Raw genomic sequence first — 19,654 nt, forward strand, 5'->3', positions numbered from 1 at the left:
TCATTATTCTACGGGTTTATTTTTCTACAACCCACACGGAGAAAAATGACCCAAAGGCCATAATTTCTACAAAAAAGTGGGACATTTTTCTAAGTAGAATATTGACAAGGAGGTCAAATTTCTACGTAGAGAAATGACCCACGGTCAATATTCTACGGGGGTCACTTTTGGTCGTTACATCAGCCCACAATAAAGAGTTTTAGCCGTCATCGCCGGTTTACATCTTTCTTGCGTTTTCTGGTAAAACTTTTGAGCATGTCTGGAAAAAGAATTATATAGACTCTAAATGGGGAAAAAACTTGACATCTATTGTTTAAAAAAATATATTTTATTTCACTGATACAATGCTTTGATCGTGGAAAATTTTTTATCAAATATATGTAGAGAACATTTGATGCATATTTGCTAATTTTATTTTCAAAGGAATGCCTCCCAACTCCCGCTGAACGAATCCAAGGATTAACACGATAAAATGGTTTACACTTTGTAGATATACAATCCCCCCAGGCCTCCGTCAACAATTGCAGTGGAACGAGGTTTTTTTTTTCGATTTCCAGCCATGCAGTATCGAAACTACTTATTACTATTAAATTCGTTCTGCACTGTGAAAGTGATTTGAAAATTAGACTCATGATAAACATTTCCATGTACTGTTTGTTAAGTTTGAGAAGTATATCCAAATAAAAGCACCAGGATTTCGAAATTTCTTATAACATGCGTTAAATATTCAAATGTTAATAGGCAGCGCATGTAAAGATTTAGAATTCTTCTTGGCAGTGAAGCATGATACACTTATATAGCCGACCAAGGACGCACTGAGGGGCAAAATCTGTAACGTTTCAGAAAATAAATATTTGTCAGCCCTGGCATTTCACTGATTAGGCTATTTGTCATTCACTATACGTTACTGGGGTAAAGTGTTGCCTGACAGTGTCCATGTTTGCCGCAGTATGTGGGTGACAGTAGCCATTGTTTCCGTGATTGTCTGCTTATTGTGGAGTCTGACTGGTCGACGGAAGGGACTCCCACCAGGTCCGACATGTTATCCAATCATAGGGAATGTCGGACTCATCAAACCGTCAGAAGCCGTGAAAGATCATAGAAGACTAAGGAAGATTTACGGAGATTTCTACTCCTTAATGATCTTCCATAGACCTGTCATTTTCATCCATGGTCTCCATAACATACGGGAACTTTTGGTCAAACACGGGGATGTGTTCTCAGACAGACCAAAGGTGTTTCCATCTGAAGTCCTTGCTAAAAGAAAAGGTAAAAACATTAGCATCATTGATTTTATATTTTCTTCATAAATGTTAGTTGTCCCTGTATTCCATATCAAGCACAAACGAAAGGTATAATCTCAAATTGACTGAAATCTTTAAAACTGAAAATACAGATTTAGGAATTCATACAGAACTAGTACAAGAAACCCAAGCGTGTTAAGATTTTATAATGTTAAACAATTGGTAGTCCCCCACTGGTTGGGTCCATATAGGGCAATCTTTATATGTTGTATCGGTGTTATTTGTATGTCCTGTCAAGTTTGTCAATCATAAAAAATTGAAATTTTTGAATTTATCAAGATTGAAGCTTCTCAAAACTGTATCAAACTTCAAGATAAAGGTCATGAGGTCAAATATCAATACATTTTGAAAGGTCTTGCTATAAGTAGTGCACAGGTGAAAAAAAATATAAAATCCTTTTTCTTCTGGGGCAAAAGTTAAAACTTTTGATATGTAGGTCAAATTTCTAGGTCAATGTCATGAAGTAAAAAATAAATTTCTTTTGAAAGGTGTTGTCATGGGTAATGTTCCTTTAAAATATTAATTCCTTATCTTCTCTTATTCAGAAGTCATTGCCCATGTAAAAAAAATTGGAAAAAGACTAGGTTAAACTTTTAGGTTAAAGCATGTCAAAAGTCAGAGTATATTCGGAAAGGTATTGAAACAGGTAATGTACATGTGAAAATCCTAATCTTCTCTCATTTAAAACTTATAACCAGTGTTAAAGTTTTTGAAAATTTCAAAGATCAAGGTCATTGCGTTAAATTATAGTATATCTGGAAAGGTTTTGTCACAGGTAATGCATATCTCAAATATAAACGGCCTAACTTCTCAATATATTAAAATTTTTGAAAATTAGATCAAACTTCTGGGTCAAGGTCACGGGGTCAAAAATCATAGAACACTTATCATTTCTCATTCAAAAGTTATAGCCAATGTTTAAATTGTTGAGAAGTAGGTTAAACTTCAAGGTCAAGTATACGGGGTGAAAAATCATAGTGCATTTGGAAAGGTCTTGTCACAGGTAATGCACATGTGAAATATGAAAGCCCTATTTTTTCTCATTCAGAAGTTATGACCAAGGTTTAAGTTTTTGTGATAGACAGCCAGGCTGACTGACAGATACACAGAACTGACTGATGAATGAGATTTAATGTTCCATCGCTTTCTCGAAAGCTGGGGACAAAAAAAGAGAAATTCAAAATGAGTTCATCTTTCTTCATCGTCGGAACCCATGGGTTTTCTCTCCGTTACACGTACTACATTCTAGTGTAACGGAGAGAAAACCCGTGGGTTCCGACGATGATCTTTCTTCAAAGATTAAAGTATATCTAAAACACAAGAACACACAAGCAGGGAAAAAATGGAAACACACACACACACACCCTCACACACACACACACACACACACAGAGAGAGAGAGAGAGAGAGAGAGAGAGAGAGAGAGAGAGAGAGAGAGAGAGAGTAATTCCAAAATTCTTATCGGAGAATTAGAACAAACAAATAAGTAGTAAACTTAAGGGGGACGTGAAGGCAATCTGAAATCATGAAATTCTTATCCTCAGTATTTTCAGATAAGTATTTTTTCATGCTGATTATCATGGAACATAAGAAAAAATTAATTTTTAGAACTTTATCTTTCCTTTGTTATTAGTCTTGAAAGCATTTCTTTTTTCAATAAAACCATTTATATATTCAAAGAGATTGCACTTTTTGACAAAATTATTAAAACTAATACTTTGAAAAAATAAAACAGGGATATGTATAACTTTTTTTAAGGTTTGGCCTGGTCTTCTGGGTCATGGTGGAAGGAACAGAGAACATTTGCTCTGACAACGATGCGAAAATTTGGATTTGGAAGACGATGTCTCCAAAGCCAAGTGATGGAGGAAGTGGACTGTTTGATGGAAGAGTTTGAAAAATACGAAGGTCAACCATTTGACATCCAAGAACAACTAAAAATTAGCATATCAAATGTGATATGCTCACTTCTATTTGGCAAAAGGTTCGACTATGAAGACGCAAAATTCAAGCGGTTGTTGGGCTTGTTCAAAACAATATTGAAAGCTTTAAATCTTTCAGCCCCGGCATTCTTTTTTCCTCAGTTGACCCCTTTTACTGGCTTTAACAAAGCACTTCCAGTTATCAAAGCTCTGACTGAATTTGTTGGTGAAATTGTCGAGGAACACAGACAAAACTTTGACGAGAACAACATCAATGATTATATTGACGCCTACCTCGCAGAGCAGAAACGCAGGACTGGTGAAATTAACACCACATTCACAGGTAAACATGGAAAATACAGTAAAATCTTATTATCTCGAACTCGACAGGACAGATATTTAACTTCGAGATAGTTTGAATATATAAGTGAATAGCGTACGTCCCACTCAACGATTCTATTTTTTGTGCAACAGCTTAAACATGAATAGAATCTAACAGAGACCAAAATGAATCTATTACAGAAAAATTGAATTTCAAGAGCTAGATTGTCTAAATCACTGAATTTAGATGAAAGCGTCATCTGGTCGTGTAGATTCTTTTCTAAACATGGCATCAGGAGCAGTGATGAGGCCACAGTTGGGTTAAAAGTTTAGCAGAGAAACTATTTTTTTTTTACTTAAAAATATTATCTAAATCAACAAAGCATACCCAATCATCTCCATCTAGTACAGATCTAAATTCCTGACGTTGGAAATATATAGAGGCATGAAAATTTATATATATATATATATATATATATATATATATATATATATATATATATATATATATATATATATATATATATATATATATATATATATATATATATATATATATATATTCGGGAATCAAATAAAAGTCTACATTTTGAAAAAGTGAATTTTATTTGTAAGCATGCTCCTGTACCTACCACTTCAGCTTTTTTAATCTATGAACTGAGAAAGAAATTGGATTAAAAGGACGAATAATTTCTTTTAGCAAAATTTACCATTTTAAAATTTCAAAAAGAAGAGGGTAATTTATTGTCAATGTAAAATGAAAATGTCTTCATGTAGTTAATTTATTTATTTATTTATTTATTTATTTATTTTATTGTTTGTTTGTTTGTTTGTTTTTTTTGCAATGCTCGGTGGACCAGGGGGAAATTGGTATGTTTGGTTTTTAAGTTTCACAAACTTGTAGGAAAAAAGAACACACGGTTCAAAAACTTGGTCTTTGTGAACATATGGTTTTTAAGGCACATGGGCCTTTAGCCAATGTTTGTTTACTTTATACATGGTTCAAACTGTATATATTCTTTGTTGTTGTAGATGAGCAACTCACTGGTTCTGTTCGAGATTTTTTCACTGCTGGGACGCAACCGACATCATTAACATTGACTTGGACCCTTCTGTATTTAACTAACTATCCCGAGATGCAGAGAAAACTCCAGAAGGACATCGATAGTGCTATAGGTCAAGGCCAGCCCAATATGGAACATAAAGAACAGTTGCCAATGGTGGAGGCATTTATACTTGAGGTTCAGCGAATGGCGAACATTGTTCCTTTGAACCTACCGCATACAACAAACGATGACTTTTGGTATCAAGGTTATCTCTTTCCAAAGGGAGCAGTTATGTTTTTCTTAATAGATTCTGTGCTGTCTGATCCGAACATTTTTCCAGAGCCTTCGAAATTCAGACCAGAGAGATTTTTGGACGAGAACGGAAAATGTTCTTCAGTGCAGAAAGACAAACTCATTGCTTTCTCAACAGGTTTGTTATTTCAATTTTTCATTTGAGAAGATAGGATTTCAAAAAAATATGTTATGAAAATAGTTGAAACATTTTGCACAGGAATTCATTATTCCTAAAACATTTTTGTCACAACTTTTCATTCAAACCCGTCTTTCTAATTGCATACTAAAAAATATGAGTTGGGACCTTTTCTATGAAATAAATCACTAAACCAATATTTTTTTTCCTTTAAAATCGAAAACTTCACCCCACGAAAATAAGTAATTTTACAGTGCATAGGATATCCTAACAAGTGACTTTACAGCAGCTTAAATACATGATATATACCAATATCTAGGAAATCTTTATGGATTTTTGGGGAAGGATTTTTATCATCGATTTTCAATGTTTTGCATTGTTTCAATAGATAGAGTTCTAGGAGAATACAAGAATAAGGATGGCTTTAAAGGAGAATTTTGTAATGAATATGTGTTGAAAATAAAGCCCGTGAAAAGAAAATGGGTGAACAAGGCGTGCAGAATGCCTATAGCTTCAGATATTAAACAAATCATATTCAGTTTGTGAATTAAGTATTTAAGGTAAAGTTCTCATTATTGAAATTTATGAAATTATGATCAACAAAACTTTTCTGCGAAAAAAAAAGACCTCGGAAAAAATATTCTTTTATTAAAAAATAAAATGGTATTCGTGGGATTCGAACCCCTAACAATAAAAATCCGGAGTATCATATTGCTTTGAGACTAACACGCTAACCACTACGCTACACAGCTCCTAATGAATAGAGGCATTTAAATCATGTTTGTGATATGACCCTTGACTTAGTGGACTCAAGTATTTCTCGGAAAGATGCGAATGCTTTGTCATAAAAATGTACTTTTAAGGTATAGTGGGTCTTTGCTCCATGTTTTTGTAAACCAAAAAATGTATATTTTTATGCCGCGAAGACCCACTCATATCGAAAAATTTTGTTTAAGTATGAGAAAATGATCCTTTTTGTCCTCTTTAGTGTGTGTATGCTATTTCGTAGGCAAATAATTTCAGACTTCGTGAGATTTTTGTAAATTGTAGAGATTTTACATAAAGTATACTTTAATGTTAGATGAAATATCAAAGAAAATTTTGATATAATTGAGATTTTATTTTTTACTTCATGTTTGTCGCACTATAGGCATTTCGCCCGCCTTGTTCACCCATCTTCTTTTAAAAAATTATCATTGGATAATGTTTGGCATCTTCTGTTCTTTATTTTTAGTAGAAAAAATATAAACTTATGGTGAAATATGAAGACAATGAACAATAATCACGCTCAAAAGTCCATTGAAATAATACAAATTTGGAGTAGAGCCTCTAAAACATCAGAGGTTAGATCAGGTGCCACGGAGGAGTAAACATCCCCTGTCGACAGGTCAAACCCGCCGTGCTCCTTGTCATGATCGGACAAACGGGGAAAATCCCTATACAATTCAGCGTGAAAATAATGGCCAAACAATTTGTATGAAAAAACGTCAGTTAGCATTTGACTTAATGAAAGATTGTATTTGCTGACAAGTTCATTGTATTGACCATAGAATTTGCGAAATGCTGACTTGAAATGAGGTTGTCCATATTCTTGTTTCATCAACTTATAAGTGATGAAATTTGAAGATAACGAACATTAATCAAAACTGTTCATTATCTCCTATTTCTCTTACCTCCTTTTAGAAATTGTTCATACGTAGAGCATGCTCTTGCGTATCAAATCAAATGGGAGATATAAACCCCAGAAAACAGATTGTCTTTAAACGTTATTTGTTTTTAAATTTAGACGAATAGAATTAGGCTAGGTGTGTTATTTTTTAAAAGCGTTATTTGTTATTTGTTAATGAATTGAACTAATGAACATTAGGATGTGGTTAGATAAATCCGTAGATTACTATCATAAGTTATGACTTTGATAAAAAAATAAATGGAATGACCCTTTTTTGAAATACAATATCTGTATATTTGTCTGCTGAAACAATTTTATAATGTTTATCAGGTCGCCGAATATGTCTAGGAGAGCCACTCGCCAAAATGGAGCTATTTCTGTTCTTGACAAGAATCTTGCAGAGATTTGATGTAAAGCCAGAAAGCCCTGATTGTTTGCCATCCCTGAAGGCATCACTTGGTTTTGCCAACGAGCCGCAAGCCTTTAATTTGAGACTTGTTAAACGTTGAGACACTACTCTTGTAATGAAGACGAAGAAGTTTCAGTACAGTGTCCAGGAGCTTCAAATGAAGAATCGTTTTCATTGCGACATAAATAACAGCAGATGTAGATATTTTTTAAAAATTGTGTTTGTCTGTTATAGAATAAGTATATACGCCCAAGAAATATATTAAATTGTGTAATGTAGATCATTGGAGACTTATGTTAGCTCCAAAAGTCTTTTTTTGAATTATAAATTTGAACTTATTGTTGACACTTTTTCCGTTTTAAGAACGTAAGTTGTGCTTTTCTGTTTAAGGAAAGATAATGGTGAAACTGGATTGTAAATATAATCACGTTTAACTGTGTTGATGATCCTTTTTAATGTGATTGTCACCGACTTCTGAGCCTTTAGTACTAAATCCAGGGTAACTTGCAAGAGAATTCTTATTGGTTAATGTGCTAGGTGGATAACCTGAATTCAGGCGTAAGTAACTTGAAGTCACAATGCATTGTCTTTCTACTTGCTTTAAAACTATCCTCAGATATTTAACTTAGTACGCATTTCATTCAAATGAAGTAAATAATCAGGCTGCAGGGTCCTTAGGCAATTTTATATTTGATTCAGAATTTGTATTGTGTTTTTGAATTGTATTATAAAACACACATGAAATTTTAATTGTTATTAAACAAATTTCCCTTCCATGTTGTTAATTTGATTTTAAAGTGTTAGTTAAAATTTTTGAGTTGATGAATGAATGAAATTTTGGCTGTCTTAAGAGACTTTTGCATGATCTTGGGGCCAATATGTTCATGCAAAGTGGAACAACTCGTACAATTCAAATTAATTGTACAGATCTGTCTGCCTGTCTAAACATAAATGAAGAGGACTGCAAGTAATGCTTAAGTAAAGTGTAAGTCAGCCTTTATAATTATTAATGCAATGCGATTTGATTTGTATATTTTTTCTGTATGTGCAATAGTTCATTATGTGGCTACGATTAATAAATTATTAATTAATTTTTGAATTAAAATTAAAAATGGCAAAATCCTTGAAACAAATTTTGCTTTCAATGACAATAGTTTTATCTCATAGACTGTTACTCCAGTGTAAAGAGGATATTACAAACAATAAACTAAATATTTACAATATTTACAATAACGCATGCGTGAGGGGAAAAAAATGCTAAGTCAAAAACCAAGATAACCAACACTCTCAATTATAAACCCAATTTTGCACTGTTTAATCCTTTATATAATAAATAATTAATTGCCCAAACTTAAAAAAAAATAGGATTTGTATTATAATATTTGCAAAAAAAAAAAAACAAACAAAAAAAAAAAAACAAAAAAAAAAAAAAAACACGCTAGTATATTCCGGGAAATAGAATTCATTCTTTATGTTTTCTCTTGCAATGTTATACTATCTTCCTGTCTCCAGTCCTAAATCACAGTATATTTCATACAAAGACTAGACGGTAAATTCAACAAGTATTTCTCAAAAGTTTATGATTTTTGTAAGCCATCTATAATGAAGACTTTTTGGCGCATTTTACAAGTCACTATACCAGGTTTTCTTAAAATGATCTACAAGAACAACCGTTCACGGTAGCTCAGACGGTAGAGCGCTCGCTCCGTGATCGGAAGGTCGTGAGTTCGAATCTCGGCCGCGACAGACCTAAGTCGATAAAAAATAGGTAGCAACTGTTCCTTCGCCATGCGTTCGGCACTTTTAAGTGAAAGTTGCGGGTCCTTCGGATGAGACCTTAAAAACCGAGGTCCCGTGTCACGGCAGGCGTTGGCACGATAAAGATCCCTCACTGCTCAATGGCCCTGAGTGCCGAGTAAAGGTCAAAATTTGAAGCCCTTCACCGGTATATGGTGACGTCTCTATATGAGTGAAATATTCTCGAATGGGACGTAAAACAACATACAATCAATCAATCAATCAATCTACAAGAACATGATACACTTTTTTCTTTAACTGCATGTAGTATTTATAGGGCTTTGTTATCATGCATAAGCAAGTCCACAATCATTCAGCATGTTTAAAACAGCAGTACACCATTATAATGTAATGTAAATGTAATTTTTGTAACACATGAAAACCCCCCCTCCTCACACTTAGTACATTTCAAGTATCAACTTTAAACAGTGAGGCGATATCTTAAGGACAGATGATACAAACAAACTTTTATCAAAAATCCTAAAAATAACAACCTAAGTCATATTTATATGAGTAAAATGAATAAGTTTAACCGCATAGATTTTAATTTTTCAGTCAAATTTTCACAATAATGGAATTTTAAGTGACAAAAATTTGTATAGATTAATAAGGATGGTTAGAGGAAGGTAAAATTTTGAACATCATAGAAGGTTTACAATTTCTTCATATTTTAGAATTTTATTATTCACAACATTTACAACCAATATAGGTCAAAAAATATATACCAATTCAGGCATTCATATTTTTGTTTGTATCATCTGTCCTTAATAATCGTGTAGCTCAAGCAGACCGTATCAAAACATTAGGCCGTCTTTACCCAAGCACATGTTTATCACTGATTCTGTACAGGAATGAAAATGTTCACATAATTTATTAACTTATCCCTTACATGAGTCCCATTTTAATCTCTTGTAATTTAAATGCACCTGTATTAAATTAAGAGTTGAAAAATTCATTTACTAAAAATAAAAAATAATTAAGACACAGGCGATTAATTAAGTAACTCTTGCGAAATCTGATTATTAATTTTGTCAAATTTGGAAATATTTTAAACTGAAAATTATCTTAGTACATTCAAGTTAAAAAAAAAGGGAACTTAATACTGGACATCGCTAACCAGTAATTCCGTCTAATATTTAAAGATTTCTGTCCAGATAAAGCCGTCCGTGTTAAAAGGTGGTAAGTGATCACTGAAGCGTATCAAACTTCACAGTAAGACAAAATTAAGTGTCTGTCCCTGTAAAGCAATTTGTAGACCAAAGTTATTATTATATCAGCAAGACACGTTCTATTTCAATACATTGGAAAGAAATTGTTCTAAATATTAGCTTTGAGAGGATTTTCTTCCCGTTCAAAACAAGTTGAACTTGAAACATACTTGTCCAAATAATAGATCAAGATTTTGAAACGGAGAGTTGAAGAAATATAACGACAAATGTACAGACAATATATAAAATCTCATTAAGTAAACAGGTTATGGGCAAAATTTCACGGACTTTACCAACTGTAAGACATTCGCCCTTAGTTAAGTAGCGTTATTAACTAGAGTTTGAAACAGTTTCCGTCAGTCGTTATATCTTGCACGAGTATGTGGGTGACTTTAGCCATTGTTTGTGTGTTGGTCTTTCTAATTTGGAGTCTGACCGGACGACGGAAGGGACTCCCACCAGGTCCGACATGTTATCCAATCATAGGGAATGTCGGACTCATCAAACCGTCAGAAGCCGTGAAAGATCATAGAAGACTAAGGAAGATTTACGGAGATTTCTACTCCTTAATGATCTTCCATAGACCTGTCATTTTCATCCATGGTCTCCATAACATACGGGAACTTTTGGTCAAACACGGGGATGTGTTCTCAGACAGACCAAAGGTGTTTCCATCTGAAGTCCTTGCTAAAAGAAAAGGTAAAAACATTAGCATCATTGATTTTATATTTTCTTCATAAATGTTAGTTGTCCCTGTATTCCATGTCAAGCACAAACGAAAGGTATAAACTCAAATTGGCTGAAATCTCTAAAAGAAAAGGTAGTTATTTGATTCAATTTTTCAGTTTATTTTTTTTTTATTTGAATGAATTGATTCATTTCCTAAGATGTAATTAAACAATAGCAAAATAAAGTGTATTAAGATAAGTAATGGGTGAATTAAAAAAAAAAGGACCACCAAACTGAATTTTTTTGGCAAAATTCAACTGCTTATAAGATATTTTTCACTTATATCATCATATTGCAAATGCATTCTAGTTTAAAATCCTGAAGTGGCAATAGAATAGACAATTGGATTAAAAAGTTTCAGAATTTTGAAAAAAGAAAATATCATTACACCTTAAAGACTTTCTGAAATACAGAATCACAAGAAATTATAGTTTTTTATGCTTCAAAATGGTAAAAGGGGTATAAATGATTAAATCTAGACCTTGAATGAGTATCTTCTTTTGTACATGTGACTAAAAATTGGCTTTTTGAGTGTTATTTTACATTATTTTTTCAATTCTGGTTTGAAAAGTTTTAATATGAAAAAAAATATGAAGCAATAAAATTCCCCAAAATTCACTTTTTTGTCCGTTTAAGTCAATTCTTTAAATCTAAGCCAAAAAAGAATTGTTACATACGAGTTCTCTTACAAAAAATACTAGATTTTGAAGTGACCCTATATGTTACATTATTGTGTTGCACTCCTGACATGTGATATGTATTTTATTTAACATTGTTTTAAAAATTATAACACACAATAACCCATTCTTACTTTGTAAATCAATTTGTCGTGTTGATATTTTTCATCGTTTACAGCAGGTTTTTCATATTTTGAAGACCTTAAAACATGATTATTTGCAAAGTGTAATATATATAAATCGTATTTAAAATATATGTGAAATGATGAAAACTATTCCTTTAAAATTTCTGTAATTTGTTGATAGACATAGTGTTTTGAACATCAAATAGTATCCAGCATTTTTTTTTTTCAACTTATATTTTAGTAAAGATAGTTAAAAAGCATCGGTAATTATGAAGCAGTTTTGTTGCACTCCTGACTGCAGTAAAATTTTAAATTAAAACCATAGAACATAAAAATTCATAAAGTGTTGGCAACATGAAGTGGTAATGAAATTTTGAAATATTTATAGTCCAATACTTCATAATTAAAACATGAAAGTATTTAAAATTCGCATTTTATCTGGAATTGTACCCTATTTTATGCCAAAAAACTAGCTTAAATGTATATTTAGAAGATAAAATATATTTTATAGCATATTTTCCTTTAGAAGACAAACACAGTAACCCACCAGAAAAATTCTACTCATCATTTTTTCTTTATTTTTATTCTTATTGGATGATTTATAATTCTAACATATTTGTTGCACTCCTGACCAAAAGCATTGGGGCCCTTAAAGTAGAATTGTGAAGTGAAAATTACATAAGAACTTGTTCTGTTGTTTCAGTGAAGTTGAGGAGGAATTACTTGAATTTTATGACAATGTTTTAGTGTGTTTATTTTTAACGTTCATTAAAAAAATCACAAAAAAGATAAAAACACATCTGAATTGATAAAATTGAAAAAGGAAGGATTTTAATAATAAAACTGTCAATAATTTATATTAAATTATATAAAGAGATCATTATTAATTAATGAATACTTTTAAGCATGAATAGAAGTCTTTTCGTCACACAACTTGAATCTTCAAAAAAAATGTGTTGCACTCCTGGCCATAGAAATATGGATCTGAAGCACAGACAGATCCTGTAATTGATAAATTTATTTGGTAAAAATGTTCTTTATGTCTTTATTTTCAAAATAAAAATCAGAAAATCATATAATGATAATAGTTTTTTCATGCTTGAGAGCAAAACATCAAATGTTGCACTCCTGACATTTTTGGGTTTGCACATATACTTGACTCTCATTAATGCTGCTTGTGATTTATATAACATTTTTAAGTTTTAAAATGTATATCAGTTATTGTTTTACACTGCAAAAATTCTTTTTTGTCTTAATTTTCTATCAGAATTTTACAATTGATGTTATTTTGGCAACACTAATTTTTTTCTGTTGCACTCCTGACATGGTATAACATTTTTTTAAACATCAGCCATGACCACAACTTGATTAAACGAAAGTTATGACAGTCCACATTTAAAGCTCAATACTTTGAATATTATCAGGAAAGTCTTTATTTTCAACATGAAGCATTATTTTTTATTTCACAGATCTCCACAAAATATTGAAATTTCAAAATGTCACAAAAAGGTGTTGCACTCCTGACAATTTTAGCATCATTTTTGGGCATAACTTTTTTGTCAATTGAGATATCAACGAGATATTTGGCAGGTATTTAGACACTATCTTAAGACATATGCTGAGACATAGAAATCTATTTTCATTGCCTGTATTTTTAGTGTGGGTTGATAAATATGCGTTTGGTCATTTTTTTTTGAATTTACCCTAATTCAACTAAACCAGAATTCAACAAAATCAATCACAATTATCATCTTGAACAATGAATCAAATAATTAAAGGTTTGGCCTGGTCTTCTGGGTCATTGTGGAAGGAACAGAGAACATTTGCTCTGACAACGATGCGAAAATTTGGATTTGGAAGACGATGTCTCCAAAGCCAAGTGATGGAGGAAGTGGACTGTTTGATGGAAGAGTTTGAAAAATACGAAGGTCAACCATTTGACATCCGAGAACAACTAAAAACAAGTGTATCAAACGTCATTTGCTCACTTCTGTTCGGGAAAAGGTTCGACTATGAAGACGCCAAATTCAAGCGATTATTAAATTTGTTTAATACTCTAATAGCAGTCTTAAACTTCTCGTCCCCAGCATTCATCTTTCCGGAATTAGCAAGTTTTAAAATTTTTAATTTTGACAAAGCAGCCCCAATTATCAAAGCCCTGAATGACTTTGTTGCTGAAAAGGTGGAGGAACACAGGAAAAATTTTGACGAGAACAACATAAATGATTATATTGATGCCTACATCGCAGAACAGAAACGTAGGACGAGTGAGATCAATACCACATTCACAGGTAAACTTCAAACATATATATTCTCTATAAATTCATTTATTTTTCACCTGAAATGATATTTGTTTTGTTTTTTTATAGAAAGGCCACACATCATGTGAAATATCAACGTCTAAATTATTTAAGTAATATATATATTATCGGTAATTCATCCATAAAAAGGGGGGAACCCACAAGAATCTTGAAAGCAGAGCACGGCTTTGCTTTCTGCTTTCAGAGATTTTTAGAAAGCGATAGGTCGCAAATATAATACACTCATGTATATAAATAAGTAGAACTTCCCCTTACCCGTCCATCTTCTCCAGAATTGAATCAATTTAGACCGAACATGCTTCAAAGTACCCTTAGATTATGGAAGATTCAAAAGTTGTTCAGATGAAAGATCATGCCTACTCCTAAAATGATATACATAAGTGAAGATAGGTGTGATTTAAAAAGCATAAGAAGCACCGCTGAAAAAAGTAGGTAAAAAATTCTTAATATAGTGAAGATTCAATTAGCTTCAAACATCATCGTCTATGGGAAACTGAGACAACAACAGGAACAGAAGTTGTATATAGAAATAAATGCGGATTTTCTGCTCAGTTCTAAAAGGTCATGTAGTGTAGATGAAAACTATACAATTTAGGGGTCACATATTAGAATATTTACATTTTATATTTTGCTATATATTTCTACTAAGCCAACTGTGAAATTGATTTGAATGCCATTTTCGTGTATACTCACGGGTAGAAATATGCACGGAGAAACTCGCGCTAGAGTGACGTCACAATGAGCTACAGAGACGTTAATAAAAATGTAACGATATAGGGCATCAAATAATTTAAACATTGAGTATATTTTTGGTGCTTTTGAATATTTAAATGTAAATATAAGGAATGTTTTATAGTTTAGTGTGAATTATTGGTGTGCAAATCACACAGACTTGCACGTAGGCATATTTTTCATGAAGCGCTAGCGCTTCATGAAATATGCCTACGTGACAAGTCTGTGTGATTCACACACCAATAACTCACACAAAACTTAAAAACATTCCTTAAATGAAATAAAGGCATCTTGTACTTATTATTTCGTATGAAATTCAAATACAGGCAGGGGTTAAATTTGAATTCTATGCTTCATGGTCGTATCGGCTATTTTTTTTTCGGTGTTAATCACTGCATTTATATAACATCCTCGTTTCTTTTTATATTTCTATGCCTGTTTTTGAAAACAAAAAACATATCAATGAAAAAAACAAAAAAACAAAAATAATATGTTGAAATTTATAAAGATTTCCTTAAAGTTTCATGAGTTCCAAGCGCGAATAGGCCTAATTATGTTATAAATTTCGTTTACATTATTAGTTATCCAGGTCCAATCAAGGGTGTACGGGATTTACCCCGTTTATTCCATACACCCTGAGGCAGAAGGCCGAAGGGTGTATGGAATACAACCCGGGGTAAATCCCCGTACACCCTTGATTGGACCTGGATAACGAATTTATTTCCTATGTACCCAAATAAATTCTTTGTAAACAAGTCCAATCAATTGTGTTTCAAGCTATCAATAAGATTTACTACGTCCTACAATGCATTTGCTTTTTATCATAGAGAAACAATGCATTGTGACGTCACGATTTTTACCCCCGGCTCAAGTCGGGTGTACGGAAATTTACACCCACTTTGTAACCAATCAAAGCTCATGTTACAAGCTACATAGGAAATAATAATTTATATTTTTTCTTATAGACGAACAACTCGCTGGTTCTGTTCGCGACTTTTTCACTGCTGGGACAGAAACGACATCTTTAACACTGAGATGGGCTCTTTTGTATTTGATTCATTATCCCGAGATACAAGAGCAACTCAAAAAGGACATTGATAGCGTTATAGGCCAAGGTCAACCCAACATGGAGCACAAAGAGCAATTGCCAAGGGTGGAGGTATTTCTTCTAGAGGTACAACGCGTGGCGAACATTCTTCCATTGAATCTGCCTCATACAACCAGCGAAGACATTTGGTACAAAGGATATATCTTCCCAAAAGGTGCAGTTATGTTTTTTCTGATAGATTCTGTGCTGTCTGATCCTGAAATCTTCCCAGAACCAGCCAAATTCAACCCACAAAGATTTTTGGATGAGAACGGAAAGCTGTCTGTGGAGAAGAAAGAGAAAGTGACTGCATTCTCAACTGGTAGGTTGTCTGTGATGGAAATTTTTAATCACAATGCATAAAATTTAAAGTTATGAAATTTAACATTAAATCCTGATTTTCTGCATGTGATTTTGCAATGCTTATCAGTAAATCGTTGGTACTGAATGCCAAGTTATAAATATAATGATTTTTCATACTCTTAAAGGTCGCAGGATGTGTCTTGGAGAGCCACTCGCGAAAATGGAGCTATTTCTATTTTTGACAAGAGTCCTGCAGAGATTTGACGTAAAGCCAGAAAACCCTGATTGTTTACCTTCCCTTAAAGGAACATTTGGAGCAACCAATGCCACTAAACCATTCAAACTGAGGCTTGTCAAACGTTGAGAACTTTAGGGTTAACCATGGCAAGACGACCTATAAAAAATTTCTGTTGTTATGGTCACTGGAATCAGTATAGTTTTTCATGACTTTGAGTAGTGTTGAATACGTACTTTTGAGCAATATTGTTAAAACATTATCTTTTTGATCATTGATGAGTTAAAATTTTCACAGAAATTTGGTCCGAATAGACAAGATAAATTAGGATTTGGACAAATATTTGTATGATCCAACAACGACATTTCCGCACCAAACTATAGATATACTTCAATATTAAAAAAGTTAAGGATGATGTACAAGCGAACCAAAGATATGCTCCAGTACTGCATACAGGGTTATTTTCGCCCCGTGCTATTTTCGCCCTTTCAAACCTGCAAATAATTTTGCCCCGTTTCAAATTCGCCCAATCACATTTCTGTTTAAGAAATTATACTGTGTTTTTTGAATTCGCCCCGTTTTAAATTCGCCCCACCTGTGAGTAGGGCGAAAGGGGCGAAAATAAAACGGGGGCGAAAATTTCCCTGTATACAGTATTTAAAATAGCTTTAAACGAAATACCATTTAGTGTAATATACATGTAGATAGCGTTATTAAATGTAAATATAAAAATTAAATGTAAAAAATGTTTTTGTTGAACAATTGAAGACCGTCGTAGATGATGTGGCTACAGGTTAAAAAATTCTCTGTAGACGCTGAGTATAATGTTTATATTTATGAAACAACTTGTGTGTGTCTATTAAAAGATAATAAACTTATTCCTTAAATAATAGACATCGTTTGATTAATTCTTTTCTTTTTGAAGGAGACTGTCGTTCGGTGAATATGAATATTTTAAATCAGCATGGAAAGATACAATGCAATTATATTGCAAACTGAAATTTAACAGAATTAGTCTCCTTCAACCAGGCACAGGGTTTGCTGTTTCAATGTACAATACAAGCAGATTGAGGGAGTTATTAAATACACTGAAATAGTGGCTCTTTGTATATCAGTTAATGTAGAAATCCATTTAAATTTTATGTTTTTGAACAGTGAGCTAAGCTTATAGAAGAACGTATTCAAAAGAAAAAGGGAAAACAAGGTGAGAAAATGTAACGTTTATTTGGTCTCATTTACAGACAAAGAAGACTAATGTGGTCAGTAACAATGAAATAAAGCTTAATTCAACAGGAAAGCAGAAAAGAAATTGTGGTATATTATTGTGGTATATTAAGATAATCAGAGCAACATCTACACTTAAATAAGATTTGCTAGAATCATTCATGACCTGCACTGATAAAAACACTCTCAGATGAGGTAAGTATTCTTTATCACCTTGTACCTAAAAATAACAATTTTTAGTTACATTAAACCCAGAGACCCACAGCCACAATGCTCACTTGATTCTCTCTGTCCCGAGTATTTTATATATAATTTTCGTCTTGATTACCATAAAAAATTTCATCCAATATTGTTGCCCTACTCCAGCTCCAAAGGGTCGTAACATATATAAACATGAAACGTGATCAAACTAGTGATTGGGTGTGTTCTCTATCTCCAAGACAACTTGTTAAGGTCAGAGGATGCTTAAAATTCGGAAAAGTGACTTTTTCACATATGTTTTTGTATTTTATGCTTTTAGATTAAAATTAATTGCTACATGGTGAAATTATAAGTAAATCTACATTTATTTTAGGATATTTATTTTTTTATGTTTTTTCGTTGATTTCGATATAGATTTGAGGAGAATGATAAAATAAGGGTGTTTTGATAAGAAATTTTTGTACTTAATATGTGTTTTATTTATACTAAAGACTGTACAAACTGTTTTACAAATTTTTATAACATATTATTTTGAGTAACTTATACTAAGTATCTTGAACTCAATTGTTTTTACCATTTAAATAAATACAAATGTATTACAAGTATAAGGTTTTTTACTGATTGGACAACCACTGACCAGACCGTGGTCAGCATGCACCTTCCCTAATTTCTATTGTTTTGCCTTCCCACAGGTACCTGCCGGAAGTTCCCTCACCCCATTGTTGACAGTCTTATTCAGTTTTCATCTATTTAAGCCGTTCGCTTATTCGGGTTTTACAACAGCCATGTTTATTAGCTTCGTCAATAAAGAGATTTAATCAGTTCTTTCAATACACCACGTATAACCAAAGTATATCTCTGTAACTCGGTATTCTACGGAAGCCCGTTGAGGCCATTGCAGAGAAAGAAAAATTTTAAACGCAATAATTATTGTAAAACATTGCATTTAATCGTAATAATCATTGCGTTTAAACGCAAAACGTTGCGTTTAATCGCAATGGACACGATCAAACGCAATACTTTTGCGATTTAACGCAATAATCTTTGCGTTTATACGCAATAATATTTGCGTTAAAACGCAATGATCCTTCCTTCTAAGGATCATTTTGCATTTAAACACAATGATACTGTAGTTCAAAAATCAGACATCAATAAGCCAAAGCTAATAATTACTAGGATCCAACACTTTAAAGAAGAACTGTTTGGTTCTCTGTCCTTTTGTAAAATGTTCCAGCTTTTGAGAATTGTAGTAAAACAGTGGCATCCTAACAGCCAGAATGTCTTTAACGTATTAGAACTCAACACTCTTAATGAAGCCTTTGTTTAATTGCTTACGTATCATAACTTATTAAATTAAACGTAGAGATTATTGCGTTTAAACGCAAACATTATTGCATTTAATCCAATGCATATTTTGTTTAATCACAATCTTTTGTGATTAAACGCAAATATGCATTGGATTAAATGCAATCTTTTGCGATTAAACGCAATAGTAATTGCAATTAAACGCAATGTTTGCGTTTGAACAATAAAAAAAACTTCTTTCTCTGAAGTGGCCTCAACGGGCGTTCATAACATTCCAACGTACAATAAATATAAAATAAATGGATACAGTCCACATATACCATTTCCATAGGCGACTCTGTGGTGTCTTTATTTCGAATTCACTGGGATATATCTAGTCCAGATATGAATTGAATCAAATATTTTTAATTGATAAAACGTTGTCGATATATCTGAATGTCGAATTGAAGGTCACAGGAAGGGTATTCTTTTCTGAACATTTTTGAATTAATTCTGCTTCATAGGAATACAAAATTAGATCGGTTAATTATGGAGCACCACAATTTGTGTTCAGAGGAATTCCAACAGATTGTTGGAAGACCTAGTCTCCAAAGAATACATATATGTTGT

General features: G+C 32.6%; 2 protein-coding genes across 2 annotated transcripts; both read left to right on the forward strand.

Moving 5' to 3' along the window:
• The first annotated feature begins 853 nt into the window (after positions 1-853).
• On the forward strand, positions 854-7,875 carry LOC133193735 (cytochrome P450 2C20-like). Its single transcript, XM_061329680.1, has 4 exons — positions 854-1,269; positions 3,063-3,569; positions 4,580-5,023; positions 7,023-7,875. The coding sequence occupies exons 1-4, from the start codon at positions 951-953 to the stop codon at positions 7,199-7,201; spliced, it is 1,449 nt and encodes a 482-aa protein (XP_061185664.1). The 5' UTR covers positions 854-950; the 3' UTR covers positions 7,202-7,875.
• Positions 7,876-10,422: 2,547 nt separating this feature from the next.
• LOC133193702 (cytochrome P450 2C20-like) lies at positions 10,423-16,460 on the forward strand. The gene is made up of 4 exons (XM_061329656.1): positions 10,423-10,805; positions 13,416-13,928; positions 15,656-16,099; positions 16,266-16,460. Exons 1-4 carry the CDS (start codon positions 10,487-10,489, stop codon positions 16,442-16,444), a joined length of 1,455 nt encoding a protein of 484 aa, XP_061185640.1. The 5' UTR covers positions 10,423-10,486; the 3' UTR covers positions 16,445-16,460.
• Positions 16,461-19,654: the final 3,194 nt, after the last annotated feature.

The sequence above is a fragment of the Saccostrea echinata genome, unplaced genomic scaffold (genome assembly GCF_033153115.1).
Source record: "Saccostrea echinata isolate AGI-Se365-2 ecotype Australia unplaced genomic scaffold, CSIRO_AGI_Sech_v1 ptg000001l, whole genome shotgun sequence".
Lineage (NCBI taxonomy): Eukaryota > Metazoa > Mollusca > Bivalvia > Ostreida > Ostreidae > Saccostrea > Saccostrea echinata.